We start from the raw sequence: 26,054 nt of genomic DNA on the forward strand, positions 1-26,054 counted from the left end.
TTAACAAGGAAAACAGCCTCATAGAAAAATGGGCAAAAGGGAAAGAAGGTACTTCATAAATCAAGAAAATAAAAGTAGCCAGTAAACATCGGAAAATGTCAGATCAGAAATAATGTCTGTCAAATAAGGATAAGAGATCATTATCACTCATCAGACTGGAAATTGCAAGTAGCCTGTGTCAGCAAAAAATTAGAAACAATTTAAATGTTCATCAGTAGGGTAGCTAGATGAACTGTTGGAGAATCATACTATGGAATAGTATGATACTTACACAAGAAGTAGACAATGTGAATAGGCCTATACCTATTAAAGAAACTGAATCTATAATTAATAACCGAGAAGACTTGGGTGTCACCATAGCTTTTTAGATAAAACACCGAAGTCATGATCCATGAAAGAAAGAGTTGATAAGCTGGATTTCATTAAAATTAAAATTTTCTGCTCTGTGGAAGACGTGGTCAAGAAAATGAACAGACAAGCCACAGGATGGTAGAAAAATACTTGGAAAAGACATATCTGATAAAGGACTGTTATCCAAAATACACAAAGAACTCTTAGAAGTCAACAGTAAGAAAACAACCACCTGATGTAAAAATGAGCCAAAGACTTGAACAGACACATCACCAGAGAACATACGCAGATGAAACATAAGCATTTGAAAAGATGCTGCATGGAAATACAAATTAAAGCAACAAGGAGATGCCACTACACACCCATTAGAATGGCCAGAATCCGGAACTCTGACAACAGCAAATGCTGGTGGGGATGTGGAGCAACAGGAGCCCCTCTTCCTTACCCATAGGGGTACAGGAGAATGGCACAGCCGCTCTGGAGGATGGTCTGGTGATTTCTTACAAAACGAAGCCTGCTCTTTCCGTATCATCCAGCAGTTTGGTATTTGCTTCTTGGCATTTACCCAGGTAAGTTGAAAACATGTCCACGCAAAAACCTGCACGCAGTTGTTTATAGCAGCTTTATTCAGAATTGCCAAAATGAAAGTAACCAAGATGTCCCTCAGTTGGTGAATGGATGATTAAACTGTGGTCCGTCCAGACAATGGAGTGTTGTTGAGCACTAAAAAGAAGGGTGCTATCACACCTTGAAAAGGCATGGAGGAAACTTAAATGCATATTACGAAGTGAAGGAAGCCAACCTGAAAAGGCTACACACTGCATGGTCCCAGTTCTGTGACATTCTGGAAAAGGCAGAACTATGGAACTGGTGAAAAGGTCAGTGGTTGCCAGGGGTCGCGGGGGAGGGAGGAAGGAATAGGCAGAGCTCAGGCTTTTTAGAGCAGCGGATAAACGTCATTATACATCTGTACAAACACATACAGTGCCCGCAGGAGTGAGCCCTAATGTAAACTATGGACTTTGGGTGATTATGATGTGTCAGTGTAGGATCATCTGGTGGGGATGTTGATAATGGGGGTGGTAGAGGTATGTGGGAAATCTCTGCACCTTCCTCTCAATTTTGCTGTGAACCTAAAACTGCTCTCAAAAAAAATAAAGTCTATTAAAAAAAAAAAGTGTGTTGTGTAATTAAAGTTGACTTTATAGAAAACAGCTAACTGAGGGGACAGTATCAAGAGCAACAGAAACTAAAATGCAAATGAAACTCCAAAAGTATGTAAGGGATTTATATAGAAAATCGTAAAACTGAAAGATCATAAGTGTTAATCTGAATAGCTGGAAAAAAAGATTTCACTTTCATGTAAGGAAAGATAATATTGCAGAGTTGCTACTTTAAAAATTATTAATAAATTTCATGTAATTTCAAAGTCCTGGTAGGACTTTTGGAAAAAAACTTTCAAAGTTTATTTTGAAAGAGTAAATGTACAAGAAGCAGCGAGAAGTTTTTAAAAGAAATAAGAGTAATGAAGGAAGTTACCCTACCAAGTATCAAAACGCAGCAAGAAACTGATTTTAATTAAATGGTGGTAATGGTGCAAACAGACAGACTAGTGGACCAGATTATTCACAATCAGCATATGTTTGTTTTTGCCAGGTTTTGTGAACTCTACGACACAGTTTTTCAAATTTTAACACCTTTACCAAACAGGATCCATTTTACAATTTATGTAAACTATACTGCATACCATTTGCTTTTTTTTTTTCTTTCTTTCTTTGTAGAAGATATGTGACGGAGCATCTTAAAATCTGTGACATCTTAGACTGAATGAAATTATATACACACACGTATATACACACACGCACGTAAATGCATATTATAAAATCATGTACACACATGGAATGAGACCCAACTCCAAAATCCCTCCAAGCTTTTCAGTAGAGTCTTATCTGCAGCCATGATATTTGTCTTTCTTGATCGCTCTCTACTTTCACAATATACTGAAAATTGCATAGTAGAGTTATAAATACTGGAAAACATACAAGATTCCATGAAGTCTTTGAAAGTGGTGTTGGAGAACCATTTAATTCATCAGTAAGCCATTGGCAAATAAGAATGTGTTTTTATTTTTCAAGCCAAGCACTGTATCTAGACATTTTTCACCATTTGTTATGAAATTTTGGTCTTCATTTTAAATGTATGCACTTAAAGTGTTCTGTGTGTAATCCAGTTACCCCAGAAGAGGAAGATACCCTACATATTGTACAGGTGACGTTTTAAAAGAAAAGAGTGTATTACTCAAAAAACTGTAATGGAGTAATGACTCTCTTTGTTGGACAACATAATGCATGTTTGGATTTCTGCCTCACAGACATAAATTTCAGATCGATTAAATTTCTGATCATGAAAACGTACAAAAACTCCAGAAGCAAATATGGGAAAATAGTTTTTAGAAAGCCCAAAGTCTTAAAGCAGGTTTTCTCAATGGGGGTGATATTGCCCCCAAGGGGGTGTAAATTGGTTCGCAGGAGGTGAAAAAATCTTAGCTATTACAATGTCTGTGGCCCTCCAAAGGGCCACAGTATACATCAGCGGATATGCAGTGTATCTGCGGTATTAAGATTTCATGGGGAGGCAGGCAATTAGGGAGAAAAGTGTCTGAAAAGGTGCCTTAGTAGGAATGATAATGAAGGAACAGTTGAGAAGCACTGCCGTAGAGGAAAAGGGACAGAGTCTACTGTACACATACACTTCAAACGTCTTGATTATGAAAGACGCCACAAACAAAATTTAAAGGCAAGTGACAGACTGGGAGAAAAGAGTTTACAACTCATGTAATAGAGGAGTGCAGTCTTCGTGTTTGGAGTTCTCGCACGTTGTTAACAGAGAAACAGCTCAGTACAGATACGGGAAGAGGACATGGAGCTGGTGTTTGCTTTATTTACTGCAGCAGCTCCGTTTCCCAGTTTGTTGGGTGGTTGTTAGATGTGAACGACCATCTGTGTTTCAGAAGGAATTACACATCACATCTTTGCGGGGCCCCTTCTGTTTTAAACGTTTCAAACTCTTGGAGGTATCTCACCACAGAGTTGAAACAAATAACGGGGCACGGGAAAATCCATTTTGTTTTTTTCTTTCTTACAGTATTCCTGTCTCTAATTTCCTAACTGTATTACATAATTGACTTTATCAGTTTTCCTTTTTAAGAACATGGGAGTGCGTTGTATTTACAGCCAAATTTTTTTGTTCTAGCAAGATGACTTTGGTATTTTGTGTGTTTATTTAAAACATATTACAGAAATTCTCATGGTGAAATATTTAGGAATGTTTTATCAAATATAAACGTTGCTTTGTATTAATGGGTATGAAATATTAAATATCCTAAATATTTACATGTTAAACCTGCCAAACTAAATTCTAAATATTAATGCTATTTTGTTATTTTAAAAGTTAATCAGAATTAAAAATGTGTCTTCTTGCAGAATTATGAATTGCAATTAAATACAAGCTATTTGGTCTCTGTATATTTTTATTTTTGTTTATTTGTTTTTATTAGCAATCCAGTGGGGAGAAGATGGCCGCCCATTTCATTTTCTCTTTTATACTGGCAAACAGTCATATTATTCATTAATGCATGTAAGTATATTACATTTATGGTAAATAATATGAACTGTAAGCTAAGTAACTAATGATAGCAGAGATTTCCCTCAGCTTCAGAATTTACCTAGTGTGTTTCATAATGGACAAAAAATAAGACTTCCAGAGGCAAGACAGTATGTTGAAAGGCTTTATATTTTATTAATTCATTTTTGCTAAAGGTAAGCATTAGAGAATTTATGTCAGAATGGTTTGTCCTTAAAATGCTTTTACTTCCAAACTGAGGTCATATTGGGAGATAGATGCTCAGCTCAGTATCAGTGCATGGGTGTGCGTCAAGGTGGGACCTGAATCAGGAAAGGGGCTGTCAGGGCGATGGGGCGCTCACCTTGGGGGAGAGGCAAGTCCTTCTCTCTACCCTTTAGTGATTCCTATACGATTTTTGCTTTTCATAGGTCAGTGTAGTGTATGAGTCTAGAATTTGGGCTCAGAAGGCCTAGGAAGTGCTTTTATTACTTGTTGCCTTCCAGCTGCGTGTGCGTGTACTGGGGACAGGTCTTATTTTCTTGCAGAGCCGTGAGTTGGGTTGATGGTGCGCACACTGGGGAGTCCCCTACAGTTACCGTGACAAAAAGCCCGGATGCTAATACCCAGTTTGAAACAACAGAACCCACTTTATTTTTAGAACATGGTGTCAAGTTTTATTTTATTCATATGTGAGTTTTACAAGTCACAGAAGTTGTCCCTGGGCCTTCCCATCCGCAGTCAGCTCTCGGGTGGCTCGGCTCGCAAGCACACGTGTACTCTGTCGAGCTGGCTGGTGTTTATTTGTGCTCCGCAAACCCAAAGGACAAAATCCCCACTTGTCAGGTACATTTATTTCTCGGGGAAAAAAAAGAAAACCTTCTTTTCCCTTTTTGTTGACCTTGGGCAAATGAGCTTCTTGCCCTGGCAGAAATGAAATGAATGATGGATGCGGAGAGTGTCTTTGCTGAGTAATGGAGCTGGGCTTCTGCTCTCCGCCCAGGCTCTGCGCACAGCCTGAGGCTGCCCAGGGACCCCTGCTGCTCATTTAAATAGGTATGTCAAATCTGCCTCACGACGCCGCTGGTTTGATCTGTGGTAATATTTGTGAAGGTTCCATATGGACTCGAGCCCCCTGCAGTGCTGAGAAATAATGTACAACGCTTCATGGTGCAGACGCAAATTTCCCCTGAAAAGGGATGCAGCGCTGCGTTTTAGCTGTCGGAGGGGATGATGGAGCTGGCGCGCTAGGCCTGTCAACTTGTTACACGGATGGGTTGCACGCAGCGAAGCTGTGGAAAATCTGTGCCTTTTAACTTTTCTACTTAATCACGGTTGTAGCATTGCCTTTAGACTGTATGCTACATTAATTCTCTTCCTGCCTTCTGCCTTTCATCCCAAGTTTCACGGAAAAAAGTAAAGCATGCGGGTCTTGTAGAGGAGCCTTATCAAACAGCTGTCATCTGACAAGCCATTTGCATTTGTTTTGGCTGAAACTGAGCAACCCAAGGGCAAGATATTTTGTTGCATTTCATCATAATGAAGAAATTACACATTGTATAAGAGGCCTAACTTTATTTATGAGTTTTAAAAGGGATTGCTCAAGAAATTGGTCGGTTTCTCAGTGGATAAAATTCTACCCCACTCTTGACTAGAATGTCAAATTACATCCAGTTTATAAACAGTCTTTTTGCATCATATAGTTGCCTTGCATGTAGGAGAGTTCTTTGGGCTTCTATGTGTTAGTTAAATTCAGTAATTTAGGTCTGTCCATTTGTTGCATAGTTTGACCCCCGAACACTGTGGGTTTGCTATTTGTTTTACTGTTCATCGGAACAGTTTACACATGTAAATTACAGATATTTTGGTTTAACTTGAGCATGTTAATTCAGGTAATTAATAAACCCTTGTATTTTCAAAAATGCATCTTACGGAACTTTAAAGTAATTACATGTATGGAAAAAGGATAAATGTTTTCCTAAATATATACCAATCGCTTGAGCCTCATGTGTGGCAGATGTTATTACTCACAGCTGTGGTCATGGCCTGGCTGGTGCAGGTCAGCATCATGCTAGGTGCTGTTTGTTACTCTGAAATAGTATGTGACTAAATATTCACTGTTCAGCGCACAAGAGTGGTTTCGTAGTGAATCAGGGATCGCATATAAAATAAGACGGTAGAACTTGAAACTGCTCCCCATGTTGGCTCCCTCCTTGGTTCTTCCCTCTCTTGGTGGGGGGAGGGGTCCGTTCCATTCTGTGGGAGGGTGATCCCCCCGCCACCATCCCACTGCAGCAAGGGAACCAGCCCCGCAAAGACTGCGGCAGGTGGGCGGGAAGTGAATCATTGTTGCTGCCGTTGCTTTTTGTTGATGCAGTTTCTTCCCATGTGAGGGGGTGAAAGACACTAAGGCAAGCTCTGTTTTCCATGTCCTGGACCGGCTGTGATTGTGTGAGCTGTGGCCGTCACGGCCATGCTTTTTGTGAGAAAAGCACAGCTCTCAGCATGTTTGCAGTTCTGCCCGGAGGCCTTTGTGATGTCCCTTAGCCTTTATCTTCGGTAATAACATCAATGCTGCTTTTTAGCACTTGGTCACTGCTTGCGTGTTAAAGTTGTGTGTTACATTATAGCAGCGAATAAAAGGCGGGCCTGATGCAGCTTCCGGTTAAGGGTAATGTGCAATGCTTAAGTGAGCACTGTTTCCAGTTAACCTGTAGTTAGTCCATCCAGGTTTTTTTGTGGAGAAGTTGGGAGGATTTTGAGGGAGGAGGAGGATGAGAAGAAAGAAGCGGTTCATTGTTCCCGCCGAACAATGAACCGAACAAGCTGATGGGAAAGCGCAAGGTGAAGGGAAACGTGCCGATCCACGGGGCTGGGGTCGCAGACTCTGAGTGTGTAACATTCTAAGGGCTCCTCGTCAGGTTGGCTGGAATTGCCACCTTCCTGTGGCCTCAACCATACACCTGTCTTCAGGTTCCTGGGAAGGTCAATAAAAACCATTTATTTTACAAAATAGCAAATAGGGTGTACATATGTAATGAATGAAGTGTGAAACAGTACTAACAAGTAAATTCTTAAACAGTGAAAGGTAGTTTAAGAAGAAATAAGGGCTGTACGGGGTTTCTCAAAGGATCGTTGAGGACTGAGGGGGCTCCGGGCTGGATGGCCCTGCTCATCCGTCTTTTTTACCCCAAATGTATGACTTTCCATCTCCTTAACAGCCATGTAACCAGTGGAACTTGTGTACTTCTCAGACATGATTTAGAGTTTCAGCGTAGCGTTTCAGGAGCAGAAAGAAGAAAGAGTAAAAGGAGTTTCCAGAAACAACTGAACCGAAATGTAAAGGAGAGGGAAGACTTTTTAGAGGGTGTGTGCGTCTGAAGTGGAGCAGGTGCTGTACCAGAGGAGAGCTGAGCTGCGTGTCCAGGGGTGGGGGAGGAGACCTGCCTGCGCAGCTAAGGGCTAGGCCGGTGGCTGTGCCCTTGGGTCCCAGCTGCCCCAGGCACCCCTGCCCGCCACAGCTGGAGCTGCCCAGGCGACCGGGCGGGGCGGGCAGGCAGAGGGGCTGCCTTCATGAGCCGGGCAGTCGCAACCTGGGCAGTTGTGCAGGTCCTTTAATCCTAAGACAAATGTTAATTCCCGTTCACTCCTCCTGTCAACACCTAGGTTTCTGAATATCTTGAAACTCATTAAAAGTGAGTTGAAAATTGTTTTAAACTCATTGTGGGAGGTGATTATTTGACTCTGAAATGGGAATCCTTTTGTAAAATATGATTCATTAAGACAGGGCATGGCTGTAATATAGCCTTTCCCAAAGTGCTTTCTGAGGAACCCTGGTTATAAAAGCTTCAAGAAAGGGTCTCTGAAATTAAGCTCATTTGGGAATGCTGCATATTGTATACAGCACTGGGAAACTAATAAGGAGACACTTAGCGTGATAAAAGCTCCGTGATGCCCTTCAGTAGAGAAACACTGCTGCTCAAACGTGTTGGATCACGGAACTGTTTCTACCCAAAACACCTTTTAACATCCCGTGAAACCAGAGCTTGGGAAAAGCTGTATAAAACATTGGAGACACTGTAAGTTGTCAGAAACATTAAGCTTCTATTGACATTTTGCATCAGCTCACCTACCCCAACGTTTAAGATAAGGCTCTGCATGTCTAAAAACTATACTGGGAATTTAGCATCTTATAGAAACCTCATTTATATTTTAGGACTAGTTTTACAGTAAACATTGGAGTATTTTCAGAGTGTTTCTATAAATTGAAGGAATTATACAGCCACAGATGAAATTTTTACCCTAAAAAGTATAAGATTAAGGAATAAGTAGATCATTATGTACTTAAACTATTCTGCTGAATTGGGGGGAAAAGTTTAAAATATGAAAAAGTACAAAGTAATTCTAATCCTAATAATGCGTGTATAAACAGGATTCATTTGCCTGGCTTATTTAGAAATTCTCCAGTTTATTTCAAGCGACTTAAACCTTCCGTGTTGCACGCAGTAGCCCAGGGAGGGGTCTGAGGCCTCACTTGTATGGAGGTTCCAGAGTCAACAAGCAGAAGTTCCGGAGGCTTCGTATCACAGGATTCTCTGCGTCCTCCTTGTCCCCTGGTGGTGAATACTGAAAACTTTTGAAGCAGTGCTCTTTAAAAATGGAATTAAAGTAGTGACCCTTCCCACAGTGAGGTATTGTGAAATAACTACGACTGTGTAAAGTGCTTCTTTTTAGAAAGCTACAGACCAGTGCTGACATGTGTCTGTGTGCTGTTTTAAGTTCTTTCTTGACAGCAGGAGTTAATTCAGTAACTAATTCAGCAACGAACTGCTGTTCTAGAAGTATCTTTAATATACATTTTCCTCATATTGATATATGAATAATTACCATTGTGTATCTTGTATGTTCTAAGTGTAACAGTTGGGAAAATTAATTTTTAAAAACTGATTCAATTTATTGCCTCTGTTGATTTTAATCAGATTACTTCTTTTATAATGGCAAAATTGTTTTTATAATATATGATGGAGCTTTCAGTAGTAAAAATATATGGTATCTGAGTCACAACCACTTCTATGTAATTACTCCCGGGTGCGTACTTTCCCAGAGTACTTGTCCAACATGACCTATATGTGAGATTATTTCCTTTTTTTATGTTGAGTAGCACTACACGAAGTATACGCTGTATAGCATAATGTATTTACAAAGTGATAGCTAGGGTCTACCATAGAAGTATGTCACTTGGAGCTTCAGATAAATAGCATGATAAAAACCATGATAAATGAATTATATGTATATTTATTCCAGTTGGTTTTGTATATGCCAGTAGCCAAAAAATTGAGAAGATTGTTATTTAGAAAATTTATTTTCTGTGATTTTTTTTTTCAACAAACATATGTTAAGTCGCTTACTTTTTCTGTATTGAACTAGTATCTAAGATGATCATTACGGTTAGTTATTACATATTTTGTATATCAAAATACAGTTGACTTTTTCTATACCACCGTCCTAAGAAATGTTGTTTGTTTACCCTTCCTAAAATTGGAATTTCAGCACGGTTAATACAACCAAAGCAGGATTTGGTAGAGACTGAAGATGATACTGCTCGTGCTCTTGGGAGAGTTCAGTTAAAGCATTTCTCTCCTGTACCCTGAGCATCTGGTATTTCCAAATTAGGCACCTTCTAAATTCGATTCATACATTATGGAAATCTGATGACATGAGGGGTGGATAGGCTTGCTTTGATTTTATGAAATATTAATCATAGCTGTGATTAATGATTCAGCATTTCACATCTGGGTTATTCCTGTCATATTTGAAAATTATACTGTTAAATACAGTATATAAACTTAGTGTAGGTGGGGTCATGCTAATTCTCTAGGGTCCCTTAAAAATTAAAGTGGAAATTTAACAATATACCAGAAGCTAGCACTGGTAATCTGTGATGTTGACAGTTCCTGGCGTATTTTATACCCTCAAGGATTTTTTGATGTAAATTAGTGCACCTCTCTTCAGGGAGCTGAAGCTATAGAATGTACTTCCCAGAGGACTGTTGTCTCTGACTAACCAAGATAGAATCTCAGGAGTGGTTTTACTATCTACAAAAGAAAGAAAAATAGAAATAGTGCACCAGTAAAACTGTTTTCGATTATTTGACTCCTGAATGCCATACCTCACCCCTGTATCATTTCTTGACCACTACTGTAGGCCAGGCAGTATGCTAAGTACTTTACATATATTTTCCTATTTAAAGAAGTGTATGAGGGGGCTTAAAGAGTATTATATAACTTGATGAATTACAACTATCAAAGCATGTGCCATAAATGAATAGAACTTACCATGTTCGAAATTTGACGTGTACTCTTCATGGATGGTTTTCTCATATTCCACATTTTTTCTGGTGATGTTACTTACACTATTTATGCATTATTATGGAGCTAAATATAACACTGGAAGGTAGTAGCAGAGCGCAAGAAAGTTTTAAGAAAAATATGGACTTAAAAATTGCTCAGAATCACTGGAAAATGATGACAAATTTAGCACCCCAAATTTTGACTTGAAACTTCACCTATGAAGCAGATCAATTATTTTTGTTTTAGTTGCCTTGGTTATTCCAGAAAATTAAATAAACCCTTATAACCAGGTAGGGTGTCTTACTGCCGTTGTTGGTGTTCTCTTGGATTCATATTTTTAAGGTAGATTTGAAAGATACAACATCTCTGACTAAGGACTCTCAGAATCTCAGGGCTCTGGAGCAGCCCAGCGTGGAGACGTGGAGACTGATGCCATCCTGCTCCCACAGACCCCAGCGGGAGCAGGCTTCCGGGGGGCGGCGGGGGCGGGGCGGGCGGGGCGGGCGGTGCAGGTGCACAGCGAGATGCTGCTTGCACACGTCTGTCCCCTTCGTGCAAGGCGGGGAGGATTCATTTTGTGGGGTTTTTTATTCTCCCTCTGTTTTACCTGTTCAGAGCACTTCAGAATTGCTTTCTAGAAATAGGTACATAGAAATTTTTCTGATACACTATTCAGTTGGGCTTACAACTCACTATCTTAGCCTTTAAATATGAATTTCAGGTACCCTAACTACAGTCAAACGCGGCTTACCAGTTCTCGGGAGACAAGTTGTATGGTTTTAAGTTGCATAGCAGGAACACGTTCTGGATGTGGATGGCTCCTATTAGTTCTTGCTTTCTTCAGAGTGGACAGTTTGTTTTGAATTGTCAGATACATTTTTCTGCTGCTACAGGTGATGGATTTATACTTTTGAGTATAGTTGTAGAGATAGTTATTCTTAATCTGTGCCCTAAAATTGAATTAACCTCATTTGTCCCCAGAGTTCCAGTGTTTAGATCCAAACTTCAGGGTGCGTTACTTGGGGGCATCGTTCAGACAGATCACTGGGCCCCCCTCCCAAGAGGTTCCTCTTGGGAAAGTCTGGGTTGGGGCCTGAGAATTTACATTTCTAACCTAGTGCTTGGGCTAGATGCTGCTGCTGTCTGCTTCAGCTGGGAACTTAGCTTTAGAATCACTGAACTATTGATAGTGATTGTTTCACTCTGTCGGAGATGCTCGGCCCAGTTTTACTGTTTCTAAGTGCTGCTGCTTTTCTTATTCTTTTCTAAGTTATCAGTCCTACTACCCTTACTGAAAACAAACAAAACAAAACAAAACACACTCTTACGAGTCTCCCGACTACAGGAAATGAACTTATCCTTTTCTCACCAAGAAGTCCTGGCCCAGGGAGCATAATCTCAGCTTTTCTCATCTATATTTATGAAACTCAAAGGCTCGGTCTTTACATCCTTTTTCCTCCCTCCCTCCCTCCCTCCCTCCCTACATTCTTTTTCCCCTTGAGAGAAATGGATTCCTGAAAAGAGGGTGCAGAATGAAGATAGTCAAATGCAGGCACTGGTAAATACAAAGGGAGTAGCAGAGGGGCACGTGTAGTCTTAGAGCAGACTCTTCATCAGCAGCATTTTGATACAATATGACGCTCTAATCAGCACCCACAAGAGGTTGTCCCCAAAACTGGAAATTATGAAGACTGTTTTAAATATGGATAGACATCTCTATGAGTAACAAGTTGTGTCTTCTGAGATTGGCTGATGGTGTTGGACGGTGTCATGATTAAGCAAGAAAAAATGTCTATATCATCTCTAGCTCATCCTTTGAAAACGTCTGTCCCTTAGGTGTTAGTATGGTAGGTTATGTGTACATTATAAATGAATACACAGAGATTGGATTTGAGTCCTCAAGTTTGCTCAGTCAAAAAAATTGGGAGACAGTTGCATTATTCTGCTTATTGTAAACTCATTTCCTGGAAATCGTATTTCATTGATAACCGTTATTGCCAGATTAGTGCTTACAAAATGGTAAATTTTCTCCTACTTGCATTATGATTTAACAGGTGACATACATTCACAGACTTTGTTAGAAAGTAAATCAATAGAAATCAAATAATGAAAAATAAATATTAATAGAAAACTTCTTAAGATACAGACTACATGGTAAAGACATCTTATATAAATGTTAAAATTTTTTACTGGTAATTCTCTAAGTTTAAATGCATATTGCTATATAAATTATGATTTTTTTTAAGGAAAAGTTTTGGTTCTCTTTGTGGAACTCTTAAGGAAAACAGATAGCTTATAACTTTATTTTGTTTTTACTAACCTCACTGAGTTGTAAACCTTCTATAGAGTTTTTTAAAAATCATTTGAAGTTAAGTGTGTTACTATGTATGATACTAAATTCTCATTGAAATTACTCCACCATTCTTTAGTTTGAATGAGAAATAGCATTGTTAAAAAACATTTTCAGTAATCCTTGCTGTGCAGCTGTGACTTGAGGAGGGCGCTTCTGAGATGAGGTGCTCAGGGGAGACCTAAAGGGAGGTAATGGTGCGCCGTCTCTCTTGGTTTAATGTATGTGTGTGTTATTTGCCACAGGGAGCATACGGAAAGCTACTAGATGTAGAAAACCGTCAAGACCAGCTGCGAGCCAAAGGTCTGTTTTCAGAAGAAACTAAAGCCAAGTAAGTTCTTTTTTTGCATTAAAGTATATGAGAAAATTAACTAAAAACATACCACTTATCATTGGTGTTTTTTAGGCATACCTAAAAGCCTAAAAATTTGTTCATTATTTCAGCATTAATCATTAAAATTCCAAATAATAGGTGATTTCTTTTTTGTTTGGGAGGATGTAAATATTAAGGTTATTATTTTTATATTACTTCATTCTAGATTTGTATGTTAAGTGGCACTTACTGTATTTGAACATTATTTCTTTAGAAGTTTTGTGTATGTAACTGTGCATTTATATGCCCGTATATATATACCCGTATATATATACATACGTGTGTGTGTGTGTGTATTTTGTATTTGAAGGTTTGTGCTTCCATTTAGCAAACAGTGATAGATTAGATCCATTGACCTGACCAACCAGTTTTAAATTTGGGGCTGGTTATTCACATATTTCTTCCTATGCAAAAGACACAAGTTTCTGAATATACCTAGTTTTAGTTGTAAATACTACCCCTAGGCTTTTATTTGGATTTCATTTCTACTTTAGTCCATTGACAGATTAACTCTGTGTCCGTAACATACCCTTTAAAGTAAATTATGAAAAGCAAGCACAGTTTTAATTTTTGAGAAACCTAGTGACTTGAATATCATCAAATGGGTTCCCCAATGCCATGTCTAACTCTGCGAATGGAACATTTGCTAGACTGGGTATCTTTTCTAAAGTAGATTGAGGAAATGAAATAATGTGTCTCAAAAATCATTTACTTGGATGAAATTTTACAGCTATATAGTACAAAAATGTGTTTCCCAATCAAGAATCGCTACTACTTGTGGGATCTTTTGTGATACAACTCATTGCATGGTTAATTTAAAAGAGAATATAATGTGATATTTTAACAGAGACCCGATTGGCAGCAGATGGCTGATTAAGGAGGAACTGGAAGAAATGTTAGTGGAAAAACTGTCAGATCAAGATGTGAGTAATTAATCTTTTTAATTTAAGGGGACCTGTGCCGTAGGATTGTAGACAGTTGCTGTATTTAGGATCCTAATAGTAACGTTCCTCAGAGGCAGGTGTTCGTAAGACGGTTTTCCTTTTAAAACACGTGGAGCTGATCTCTGCCCTGGGAGGGTCAGGAAGGTGGCGTGCCTGGTCCCCAGACCCTCCTCCACAAGTGACACGTGGAGCTGATTTCTGCCCTGGGAGGGTCAGGAAGGTGGCGTGCCTGGTCCCCAGACCCTCCTCCACAAGTGACACGTGGAGCTGATTTCTGCCCTGGGAGGGTCAGGAAGGTGGCGTGCCTGGTCCCCAGACCCTCCTCCACAAGTGCGCTTGCATCCTCTGCCCCTTGTTCAGGGGAGCGTGGCAGCTGTCATTTTTCACCTCCTTCAGTAAAGCGGGTGCTAATTTTACAAGCTAATGATAAATGTAAGGGGTTGTTACAGGTTAAGTAGAAAAGAAATGAAGCGCATGGTTACTTTCCTGGCTTACCAGTGCAGTATCCACACGGCCAGTATGTTTCCTCTTGGAATCGGCAAAACCACCTGTATCAGAATCACCTGGAATGCTGGTTACAAAATGCAGTTCCCAAGGTTCAGCCCTCACGCAGAATTTCCATGGGTGTCACCCAGGAATTCACAGTTTCAGCAGGCTCCCCCAGTGAATGTTAAAGCCTATGAATGTGGTGACCCCTGCTTTAGGTCTTAGTCTGATTCTTTTTTTGCTCAATGTTCTAATATATGCCAGTATTATCACAGGAAATTTGATGTTTTAAATGTGTTGATGTTCTAAATTTAGATTATTTCTGGAAGAGGGGAGTATAGAAAAATTTCACAAATTGTTCCAAGAAAGGTTTTTTCCTTCCATGGCAGTGGGTAACATTGTTAGTACCTTGCTGCCGTGTAGATTTCAAGTCATATGCTTAAATTGCTCTTTTCTTCATTTAACATATTGTAGAAATTAATGTTTTGGAAAAGTTGCATTTTGCTTAACTAAGGTGTCAGGCGTTTGGTGAGTTGAAGATCTGAAATTAATTTCTAATATCCTAACTGCCAAGTCAGCATCACTGCACTTGGATCCAACTGAAAAACCTCTCTTTGCTTCTTCATTGAATGAATCATTTCAGTGTTTCCTGTTTTCTGGCTGCTTTGATTTTTATAATACAGGTTTGTTTGTTTTCATTTTGAAAACATCCCAAGGACTTTGTTATAGATGTGCAGCTATGAAAACAAAACAACCAAATATATAGGTATCTTTGTACTTTGGGCAGCTGGATGTTGGAAGAAATCCTGAAGCTGATGGCTGGTGTCAAGATGAGGAAGGCAGGGGTAGTCAGTGATGTCTTGAACCGTGATCCCAGTTCATAAGCAAGGCTGTGTCATACCCGTAGTTGCCTCCTTGTGTGTTCGAGGGTATTACAGCCGGTGCAGAGGAACTGAGAACAGCTGAGGAAGGACAGGCCTGTGAATGAAGGTGACGGAGCTTTACCAGGCTGGGTACCGCAGGTGGCTAGTAGTTCACTCTTCCTCAGACAGTTGCCTTCTCTAGTATTGTTACATCACAGGAAGCAATACTTGAAGCAGCCCTTTTAATCTTACTTGTGAGATTTTTATATATTTCAAATTATTAATGGCAGATTTTCACTGTAAAGGCAGTGGTAACAAAGATGAGTATGATTTTTAGGGTTGGCAAAACATAAATAAGGTTATCAAAAACTGGGTTTCACTCTCCATGCTAAGGATCTCAAGTATCAGTTGTTTCCTTCTGCATAAACACTTTAGAGTGATTACTCTGGCTTCTAATTTTAAGGGGTTAATACCAAGTTGTTTACTTTCTAATCACATGTTCAAGAACTATTAAAAAAAAATGCACTGAGTAGCAAGGGTAATTTATTTCAAGAGGTTGCCCTTTAAGTCAAGTATCTCTTGAATTTTTAAATAGCTTGATTGTTCGGTTTTAAAGGAAATCGTAAACATTAAAGTAACACAGCTTGAACAGCTAAAGATACATTTGCCAAATGTATTATGAAATGTAGTTTAAGAGGTACGTTTTCTCAAAATCAGACTCTTCCCGTTTTACTGTACGAAACTTGCTGGAAATTATTTATGAAGCGCCTCTTGATACAGTTCTAATAAAAGAGTAGAAATTATACTTAAAGATCATCTAAGTATTTTTTTGAAAATGAACTTAAATTTCACCTTCATGTAATCCTGATACAGAGAAATGGATTTTTCTTTGAATGATAAATCTCTTTGTTTCTCGAAAGAAAAGATTGAGCACTAAAGGTACACAGGGAAAGTGCTGCATCTGCACGCTGTTTTAAAAGCAGCATGAAGTTGCGGAAGTGTCATCCTGTCAAAATTCATCAAGAAAAGCAACATTGGAAAGATCAAGTATATATAAAAATAGAAAAAATTTAGCAAATGCAATCACACTTGCATCTCCTAATGAATTTCTATTGTCTGCAGTACGCACAGTTCATTCGGCTGCTGGAAAGGTTATCGGCGTTGCCGTGTGACGAGGCTGAAGAAGAATTTGTGGGCAGGTTCCGCAGGAGTGTAACCATTCAATCGAAAAAACAACTGATTGAGCCTGTGCAGTATGACGAGAAGGGTATGGCCTTCAGCACAGGCCGAGGTAACGCACCCATGGAGAGAGAACACCTCCCCCCCCCCCCCCCCACCGCCCCGCCAAGGATTGGGAAATGGCCGGATGTTTATTTGCTCTTGCCCTTTGGTGTTCATTTTGTTTGTTTATTTTTGCCGCTGCTGCGCTGGATTTCCGAATATTAAGGTTCTGTTGACATTTTTAAAAACTGAACTTTATAATGTTGCAAGAAAAAAATGTGGACACAACAATCATATTAACACTTTGTATTTTCACATTTTCAACTGGTAGAAACAACAAAATGTAGGTTTGTTATAAAGGTTTAGGTTTCTAAATAAAGGTTTCTTATAATAAATGAAAATTTTCGGTGAACCTGCACGTCAGATGCTAAAACTACAAAATGTTAAAACTTTAGGTCCTTGACTCACATCTTCCTTGTAGGTGTACAGAGACATTTGACATGGTGTAACTTTAAAGAATTGAGTTATTAAATGATACATCTGCAACTTTAAAAAATTTTACATCATTCCTTTATCATTTTCAGTTAATGTTTTCAAAGAAGTGTGACCTTTCCTAAGGATTCCTTTTATTTCTACCAATTATAACTTTATTTTACTATTCATATATTTTAAAAATTATACGATTGATATATTCTTATTAATTTAAAAAGAACACTATGTAAATTGATTTTTTTAATAATATAAATAAATCTGAATTACCTTGTTGAAACTAAAATCATTGTAGTGTTTCTAAAATGGGATTAAAGAACAAAATCACCCCATAGTAAGCTTTATTACGTCAATTATTGTGTAGTTTGCCTGTTCTATTTTTGTTTGACTTGTAGTAATTATAGAACTTTCTTGTATAGAGTGTTACATATTGTTATTCTGGGGGAAAAAAATTAATATAGTTTTGCCTCTGTCAAAGCATTGGTCCTCAAGATGTTCACTAATAGATGTCTTATATTTTTAAAGGTAACAGAAAGACTGCAAAGGCAGAAGTGGCCGTTTATGACCATGGAAGTGGGAAGATAGAAGTAAATGGGGTCGACTACCTGCTCTACTTTCCGGTGACTCAGGACAGGTGAGGTCTTTGTTTTGGTTTTGCTTTTTGTTTTTAAAGAAAATGTACTTTATAATATGTCACGATCAACTAAGGCTTATGATTTTCTGATTATATTTGTCTGCATGATTATTTCTCTTTACTAATAGAATATATCAAACTAGCTAGAGGGATGCTGTCACTATTTTTTATGTCGTTTTCCAGATTTTTAGAAAGCATCTCTAGAATTCCTCATTAATTGCGTCTTCCTCCCCTTCTCATCAGATCATACCGGAAGTTGAGTGCCTCGGGGTCTTATGTTCTGAAATGCAGACTGTGCCACCTCTGCTTCCTGGGTTTGGGGATGGGCAGCCACGAAACAACGAAAACCAACCTTGTTTGGCACTTACCATCGTAAATATTAGAAAAAGTTCGCTTTATCACTTTGGATTTTTTTCTATTCACAGAAAAGTTTATATGTGTATATATATATATATATATATATATATATATATGTGTGTGTATGTATTGAGCAAGCAAAGAAACCTGACATTTACATATTAAAATAAGAGCTCCTCAGGCTTTGCTTAGTTCCCATGGCTACATATGGCCGTTTTAGTCTTTGAACTTTGTATCCTGTGGAGGAACAGACGTGAATTATAAGTCGGTGTTACAGCTCAACCCCGCTAAGCGTGCCCATGTGAGATGCGTTCCTGAGTCACTGTGTAAGGCCCCTTCTTGAGATGGCTACGATTTTCCCAGTCGTTAGTGTCGTCCTGCGCAAGTCACAGCAGTTCTGCACGGTTCGTTCCTCTCTTCCTAATCTCCTCCTGGTTCCTGCAGTGGTGTTTAGGGTCAGAAGGGTTAAGGCTCTTATGATCCCAATGCTTATGTCAGGAAAGAGGACCCTGCCAGTGTAGTGTAAGCTTCTGGATGGAATAATTACTTCAGGAAACGTATGTGTATTTTATTTGTGTGTGTGTGTGCGTCAAGAAGTAGCCCACTCTAAGTCTGTTTAGTAGGAATTAGACTAATTCTGCCATCATCCTCTCAGGGAAGCCGACGGAGGAAGCTCTTATCTGTCTTACCAAAAGCCAGAGAGAGCCGTAACTTCAGCGTTACGACTGCTGTAAGGAATGGCATTTGATCAATAGCCAGCTGTTCATTTGTTTTCAGATGTAACTCCTGATGATTTAATAGCAGGTCTCAGTTTCGGCTCTATCTCACAATTAAACTGCACCCTTAGAACTCATCCTTCAGTCTGATGCGGCGGGCATTTGCTAAGGGTTGTCTGTGTGCCCAGGCTTGCTCTTGGCATTGCGAAGATACCAGAGCTATGTGAGATACGGTTTCTGTTGTCAAGAAGCTCCCTATCTGATTGGGAAGCCTGAGGCTAGTCTTGGTGGGATAGGCGCCCAAACCGCCTCACCGTCTTTCAGTAGCTGTCGGGATTTACGGCAGCCGTGCTACTCGGGGACTGGCCTTTCCTCCTGCACGAGTGGCTCACGAGCTTACAGATGAGCAGGGAGGTGACCACTGACCAGTAGTAGGGAGACGGCCGAGCCAGGAATCGGTGATCTTGATTCTAGGTCTGTTTTCCAGCTGTGTGAACTCAGCCAAGATGCTTAAAGGTCACCTTCCTAAATGGTAGGAGGGAGTTGGACTTGATGATCTCTGAGGTGCTTGCCTGAAGGTCAGTTTGAACTGCTTGCTTTTCTTTCCAGGGTCCTTTCTTTAGGCTGTTTTTACACAGACATAGCAAACAGGTCATTGGGAGTGTCGACTGTGTTCCTTCCTCGCGTTGTCAGAAATTTTGTGTTTATTCTTTCACTTAGCAGATATTTACCGCGATGTGCCTGGTGCTGTGTGGGGTACACAGAGCATTGCTTTCTGATTTGGAAAGGCCTTTGCTCTGTCACTCAGCCAGTGAAGCAACTCTTAATTGATCACCTGTACAAAGGGAGTACTTTCCTCACATGGCACTAACCGTGTAATAGAGGAGACAAGTTAGCATCTTAAGCGGTCACAGAAAAATAAGAGTACGTGATTTTATATATGTACCAGGTTATGTGCTGCACAATTGGTGCCGTAGGAGTGGCATTCAGAGAAGACTGAAAGGAGGAAATTTTTTTTTTTTTTCAAAATAACTTTGATTATATAACAAAGAGCAAAATAAAATTGATTGTTTTAGCTCAGGATGTCATCTGAGATCACTGAGAGGAGAGATTTGTGAAGTATTTTCATGCCTGTAACTGTTTCTGCGTGTACGAGTGTGAGTCCAGATTAATTAAGACCGATAGCTGTGTCATCGTTTTCCGCTGTACCCTTTGGGTGTTGCTTTCTCTCTTCCTAGACTCAGTGTCGCGCTCAGTGTGCACCAGCTTCCCGACCGTGCAGACTCCACTTCCTCGGGTCCTTTCTCGCCTTGACCAGCCTGACTCAAGTGCTCTCATAGAGCCTGAATTTTTTTCCCCAAATTTTAGTCTCAGTTTTTTAATCTATATAAGCATTTGTTAGGGAATCTTAAAGTTTTAGGAATTAAAACAGATAAACGTTTAAGCTCCCAAACGAGTAGGTGAGCAGGGCGTCACTCACCTGCGCAGTCGTGTCAGGCAGCGTGGGCCCGTGATGTGCCAAAGACAGTCCCTTAGGTTCCATACTGACCTCGATGTCCTGGCTGGAAATGGCGGGGGTAGATTATCAGCCTCTACATTTTCTTTAGCTCTTATAATACAGCTATTAGTTATAATATCGTTGACCCTTGAACAATGTGGAGGTTGGGATTTTCCCAGCACAGTGGAAAATCTGGGTATAACCTTCCCGTTGGCTCTGTGTATCGAGTTTCCTCATCCAGAGATTCGGCCACTGTGGATGGTGTAGGTCTGTAGTGTTTACTGTTGAAAAAAGTCCACGTGTCAGCGGGCCTGCACAGTTCAAACCCATGTTGTGCAAAGGTCAACTGTAGTACTACTTTTGTAACATCGCTGTTTTTCATTTGGTTGCTTTGGAACATTTGTTCAAAGAAAACAACACTGGCTTTAGGTCGTTTCATGCCTGTTTTCTATTGTAGGGCTTGTTTCACTCCTGTTGGAACTGCATCCCTGTTGAAGCAGTATTGTGACAGATTGCAGTTAACTCTGCCTTCCGAGCTCTTGTTGGGTCCGTCCACACCACCGGGGCTTGCTCCGCTAGTGTGTGGTCCAGGGGTAACATCCACCTCTCAGCGCCACTGTGTGACGATAACCTTTACTTGGGGGGTCCAGAAAGCTACGGTGCCAGACCAAACGAGCAAATGCAGTATTCAGTATTCATCAGCTTTTCTAAGTAAAATTCATAAGAGCTATCAAGGCAAAAGCAGTCCCTTGTTTGTGAGTGAGAAGAAGGTCCAGGGCAGTCTGCCTGCTCCAGCCTCTGGCCCTGGCCCTGCCTGGACCGCGTGGGTGCTCACTGGCTGTGGGGGGGAAGCGGGCCTGACTGGTTTGTGGGGTGTCACCGGGCAGCACCCTGCAGCCGAGGGAACTGCAGTCAGAGTGCGTGCCTCAGTGGGAAAACGTCGAGTGTGGTTTCAGTGACTTTAAAACTCACGGCGTCTGGACGAGCACAAACCTTATACAGATACATCATAGTACACTTTACTTAGTGAACCCAAATGGCACTTGATAGTTGCTTGGGAAGGCCTGTTAATATTACATCTGATCATTGAATCCAGAGAGGTTGGGTTCAGTGGATTAAAGGAGTTCTCCCAGCTTTCAGACTTCTTTATGAGGTTATGTTCAAGCCTCGCAAAATGCTCGTGAGGCAAGCAGGATCAGCAAACAGCTGGGGCATGCTGTCGTGCCCGAGAGAAAGAGGCCCGGCCCTGCTCTCAGCGAGCCTCTGAGTGCCGGAGACGCTCGTGTTCCTGCGTCTAGTGTGGGTCTTACAAACGTCCAGAATGTGAGCAGCCTGTAAAGTTGGGTATCTTCGCGGTGAACTTAACTCTGCCTCTCGTGCTGTGCCTTAGAGAACAGCTGATGTTCCCTTTCCACTTCCTCGACCGGCTTGGACAGCACGACGTGACCTGCACGGTGTCGGGGGGCGGGCGGGCGGCGCAGGCGGGGGCCATCCGCTTGGCGACGGCGAGAGCCTTGTGCAGCTTTGTCACCGAGGACGAGGTCGAGTGGATGCGCCAAGGTGCGAGGTCAGGTGGGCGGGGCCGGGTCACCCTCGAGTCTTCATCCGACTCCGTTTTGTGTCGGGCACGTGGGCGGTGGCTTTTGTTTTATCATAGCAATTTGTAATCGTTATCCGATTTAATGATGGAACCCCTAAGGTGTTCCTCTCCAAAGTTATTGGAGATTCCTTTTCCACTGTGATATTAGTTCGAATTTCATTTCCCTTACTCACTCTGTGTGACCCTGTCACCTAGCCGTGAATTCAGGAGTCTCTGCACAGGGGGAGAAGGGTCCTACGATCAACATGTTCGTTAGGGCCCTGCGTCCGCATTTCACAGTCAGTCGGGGCAGCTCTAGCCGAGGAGTATCTTCCCACCATTTGTGAAGGAGGAAAGCACTGCGGACACTGCCGACTGGCTGTGTGGCCTCAGCAAGGCCCCCGGCGCCTCTGGGTCCAGGAGCCCCTCCGGGCAAGTGACGTGGGCCCTGCCCCTGCCCTCCCACTGCGCCGCTGGGGTTCTGATCCCACTCTGCAGATAGGGCCACCCGTAGCTTAGGCAAGTTAATTTCTTTAAGCCTCTAAGAATCCATTTGCTTATAAACAGTTCACCATTTTGTAGGATTCATATCTAGTCATTAAAATCATTTGATAGGACCTCACTTAACAATTCTGCTAGTTTGAGTTTCTGTGCATAATGAAAAGTAATAAAGCATCATTACTTATCATTTAAACTAGAATTTAGACAGGTCTTGTTTGCATTCCACACAAAACGTTGTTTTATTCCGTGCCCCCTAAGTACAAGTAAATGCAAGAGCTATGGGTATATGACAAGCGTAAAATGTGAATTTTGCCTTTGCTGTGTGGCCATTGAAAGTACCCTAATAAAATACAGAAGCCTCGCATACAGTGAAGAGAAGTGCTAGTGTTGGAAAGGTGAAAAAGACAGTGAGAAACTCCGGTCTGTTTACATATTTATAAACACAGTTAAAGAGTTTTCTCGTCGCTGGTGTTCTTGTGGCAGTTACCAACATCCCACGGCTGGACCACCGCTGGGCGCACCCGTCGGGGCCGTCTGCTGAGTGACTCGTTTATTGCTCAGAAGCTGTAATTACTCCTGATGGTGGGAGACGGGAGCTTCCAGTCTAAAGTGACTTTACTCTTCTGGAACCAGTGCGTTGTGCTGAGAACACAACTCTAAAACCTTTTTTAGATTCTGAAACAAAGTACCAAGAAATATTACTATCACACAAATTAGAAGAAGAAGTTTCTTTTCTCAGATATGTTTGATAAGTCATATATTATGTGTCAGTATATTCACGGGCACTGTTACTGTATCGTGTCTGTATACTTCCACACACTTCGCCCCCCCAGGAAGTTTTTCTTTTCTCCTTCTTGAAACTTTCACATCTGTAATAGTAAGTGTGCCGGGCAAGTTCCCTGGCAGTGAGTAGTGACTGGCACACCAGAGCAGCTTTGTCTTAAGTTGAACAGGTTTAAAAACCAACGAGGAGTCATACCTCTCATAGGAGAAGAAAAGCAGACTCAAGTAATGTACCTGGTGTTTGTCTCAGAAATTGGGAAAATGGCTTAGGAGAGTGAAAGCGGACTGCTGTCATGAGTTGTATATGAGGCTGGGAATTGCTTGTGGGCCTGGGTGCTTTTCCTCTGACAGCAGGAGCTGCCAATTCACGCGGTTCTCCTGCTTTCCTGCGCTTTCCATGGTTCATAAAGGCGTCTCTTTTTATGCTGCAGCGGGACTGCTTACTGCCGATCCCCGTGTCAGAGAGCGGAAGAAGCCAGGCCAGGAGGGAGCCCGCAGGAAGTTCACCTGGAAGAAGCGCTGAGTGTTCTGGGCGGGAAAGGAGAGGGCCGCTGTGCACCTGGCACGCGGCAGACGCGCAGGAGACGGTTGCTGGCTGGGGTGAAGCAACACCATCAGACGTTTGAGTTGTGAGATGATTTATTCTAAAATGCAATGTTGTAAAGGTTACCTTCTAAAAATAATTATTTAAAACTGTTCAGCTTTGTTCTGCTGCTTTACTTTTAAAACTTTTTCAGAAGAGAGCTTTAGAAGCATAACTCAGAGTCTTGGCATATTTGACCTGAAAGGAGCATTCAGCAAAGTCCAATCAAGAGACCACCTTTTGCGGACGGAAGGGCCCAGCCCCACAGATCTGTCCCACGAGAGCCACACTGCTAACCTAATGTCAGGACGGACTTGGACTCCTCCCCCTAACTTGGTCGTTTTCCCGGAGAGCAGTTGTTACGGCATGTCTTTCAAGACTGAGGGATGAGAGGCTTGTTGAGAAGAGTGAAGCCCGTGGAGTGTCTTTGTCCAGAGCCCAGCCGAGTCTCTGCGGAAGACAACAGGCCAGTCCCCCCCAGCCCCCGGCAGCCACCATTCCACCCTCTGCTTCTGAGTGTGACTCCATTTTTATTTTTTTAAAGAGTCTACGTATAAGTGATACCGCGCCCGAGTTTGCCTTTCTCTTTCTGGCTTATTTCACTTAGCATAGTACCTTCCAAGTTGGGTACAGACTTGCAGTTACAGTATGAATTAGGTCTGAGGATCTGGCTTTGGCGTGTCTGTGAAACCTTGAAATAGTTCCAGAGTTCTATACATGCGTCACTTTTTCTTGGCTATGTAGTTCCATTGCTCTCACAAGATGCCCAGAGGGGTCCCTCCCTATGACACTGAGAACCACGGGCATGAGGAGGGTTTGGGGGGTTTTTCAAGGACAGTAAGTCCGCCCTTTGTGTGCAGCCCTAGATCCAGCAGGCGAAGCAGACACCATGGTGAGATCTCGGGCCTGACCTGGTGGGAGCAGGGGTCAAGGGTATTGGTCATAACCTTTATCTGGCTGGGAGGAGGGTACATGAGTGTCCGCTTTACTATACCTTTCAAATGTGATACGTGTGATTTTTATCATGAACCGTTTTATGATAAAAGTGAATGAAAAACCACCGTGAGTCGGGACGTAGGAGCTCGAGAACAGTCTCCGGGGCTTATGTGTGACCTCGGGCAGCTGACCTCCTTACAGCTGGGTGTTCGCTCGTGAGGAGGGGAGGACACCCTGCCCTGTCCCAGGGTTAGAGGATTCAGTAAAATCCACAGGAGCCGCGGAGCCCAGAGCAGGTCCTCTATCAGTGTTGGTTGTGATCTTCCTCAAGAAACCCCTCCTTAACCTCTGTCGTTTGGTTAAACCCAAGTGCACAGGATCTCAGTTGGACAAGGGAAGGAGTGGGGGTCATGGTGTAAACAGGCAGTTAACTTGAAAATGAATGACAGTTCACCGCCTCGACTCCTCAGAAAAAACAGAAACACGATGCTGTGTGTGGGGTAGCTGAGCGCTGTACACCGAGTGTTTCCATGTGTCTGTTAAGTCGTCCAGGCTGCACTCGATCCAGCAGCCCCACAGACACAGATGCTCGGCCCTCACGCACCACGGGAGGTGGCAGCCGGCCAGGAGCTCTCAGTGTTCACAAGGGAGGGCCAGCGCCTTGTGTGTGCACGAGCGTTGATGTCAAGCGCCTCTACCAGGAAGCCTGTGACCCATTCCCCCAAATTAACAGTCCAGGAGCCATAAAAATCATCATCATCATCGCACAGAAATACTGCCACCTTCTTTGGTGACCAACTTTGTGGGCTACAGAAAATTTTCTTCTTATTGTAAGCCTTTGGTTAAGACACAGTAAGCTAATTACTGAAAATTGAAAGTAATCTTTGAGCACTAAGATACAAAAACTACTGAGCTTCAACACTGAGCAAAATATTGTCAAAGAATTTTTTTCTGTCATTTCTCGGAAAATATAAATTACTACAGAGGTGCAAAATGTGGGGAAAAAACAATTCAAGTCATATCAGTGTATTCCTTCCTTCAGCACAGGCCGTTAGCTTTTTAAACTAAATAATAACATTTATAATATATATTTCAAAAAAGGAACCGTAAGGTAGAATTAGGTATTTCATTAGAATCAGAAGGTACTTAAAGGCCATGATTTTTGGAGTGAAGGCCTGCTTTAACCATGTGTTTCCAGATGTCTTGGGGCCTTGCTGCATGGAGGGAGGGCCCCTCCCAGGGTTAGCAGGTCCCTGGCGACAGTAAACCACATGCCTGCCGCGTGCCTTTCAGGCAGTCACTTGCTGGCCTGTTGGCCTCCTCACACCTGATCCTGATAAAACCTGGGTTTTACACAGGGCCTCAGCCTTTCAGGCACTGTTCCTGCAGTAGCAGAATATGGGGTCCTAGTCTTGCTGT

At 41.7% G+C, this 26,054-nt stretch overlaps 2 protein-coding genes across 2 annotated transcripts in view; both read left to right on the forward strand.

Annotated features, from left to right (window-relative positions):
- MRPS9 (mitochondrial ribosomal protein S9) overlaps window positions 1–24,260 on the forward strand; it is a 46,133-nt gene extending 21,873 nt beyond the window's left edge. The window contains exons 5-11 of the mRNA XM_068565122.1: window positions 3,908–3,987; window positions 12,918–13,003; window positions 13,893–13,968; window positions 16,461–16,629; window positions 17,574–17,682; window positions 21,644–21,813; window positions 23,548–24,260. Of these exons, the coding sequence (XP_068421223.1) occupies window positions 3,908–3,987; window positions 12,918–13,003; window positions 13,893–13,968; window positions 16,461–16,629; window positions 17,574–17,682; window positions 21,644–21,813; window positions 23,548–23,639 (782 nt within the window). The 3' untranslated portion in view covers window positions 23,640–24,260. The remainder of the gene's footprint in view (window positions 1–3,907; window positions 3,988–12,917; window positions 13,004–13,892; window positions 13,969–16,460; window positions 16,630–17,573; window positions 17,683–21,643; window positions 21,814–23,547) is intronic.
- The window catches only part of GPR45 (G protein-coupled receptor 45), a 97,642-nt gene continuing 89,180 nt past the window's right edge, over window positions 17,593–26,054 (forward strand). The window contains exon 1 of the mRNA XM_068565121.1: window positions 17,593–17,682. The gene's annotated coding sequence lies outside the window, so the exon portion shown is untranslated. The remainder of the gene's footprint in view (window positions 17,683–26,054) is intronic.

The sequence above is a fragment of the Eschrichtius robustus genome, chromosome 15 (genome assembly GCF_028021215.1).
Source record: "Eschrichtius robustus isolate mEscRob2 chromosome 15, mEscRob2.pri, whole genome shotgun sequence".
Taxonomy (NCBI): Eukaryota; Metazoa; Chordata; class Mammalia; order Artiodactyla; family Eschrichtiidae; genus Eschrichtius; species Eschrichtius robustus.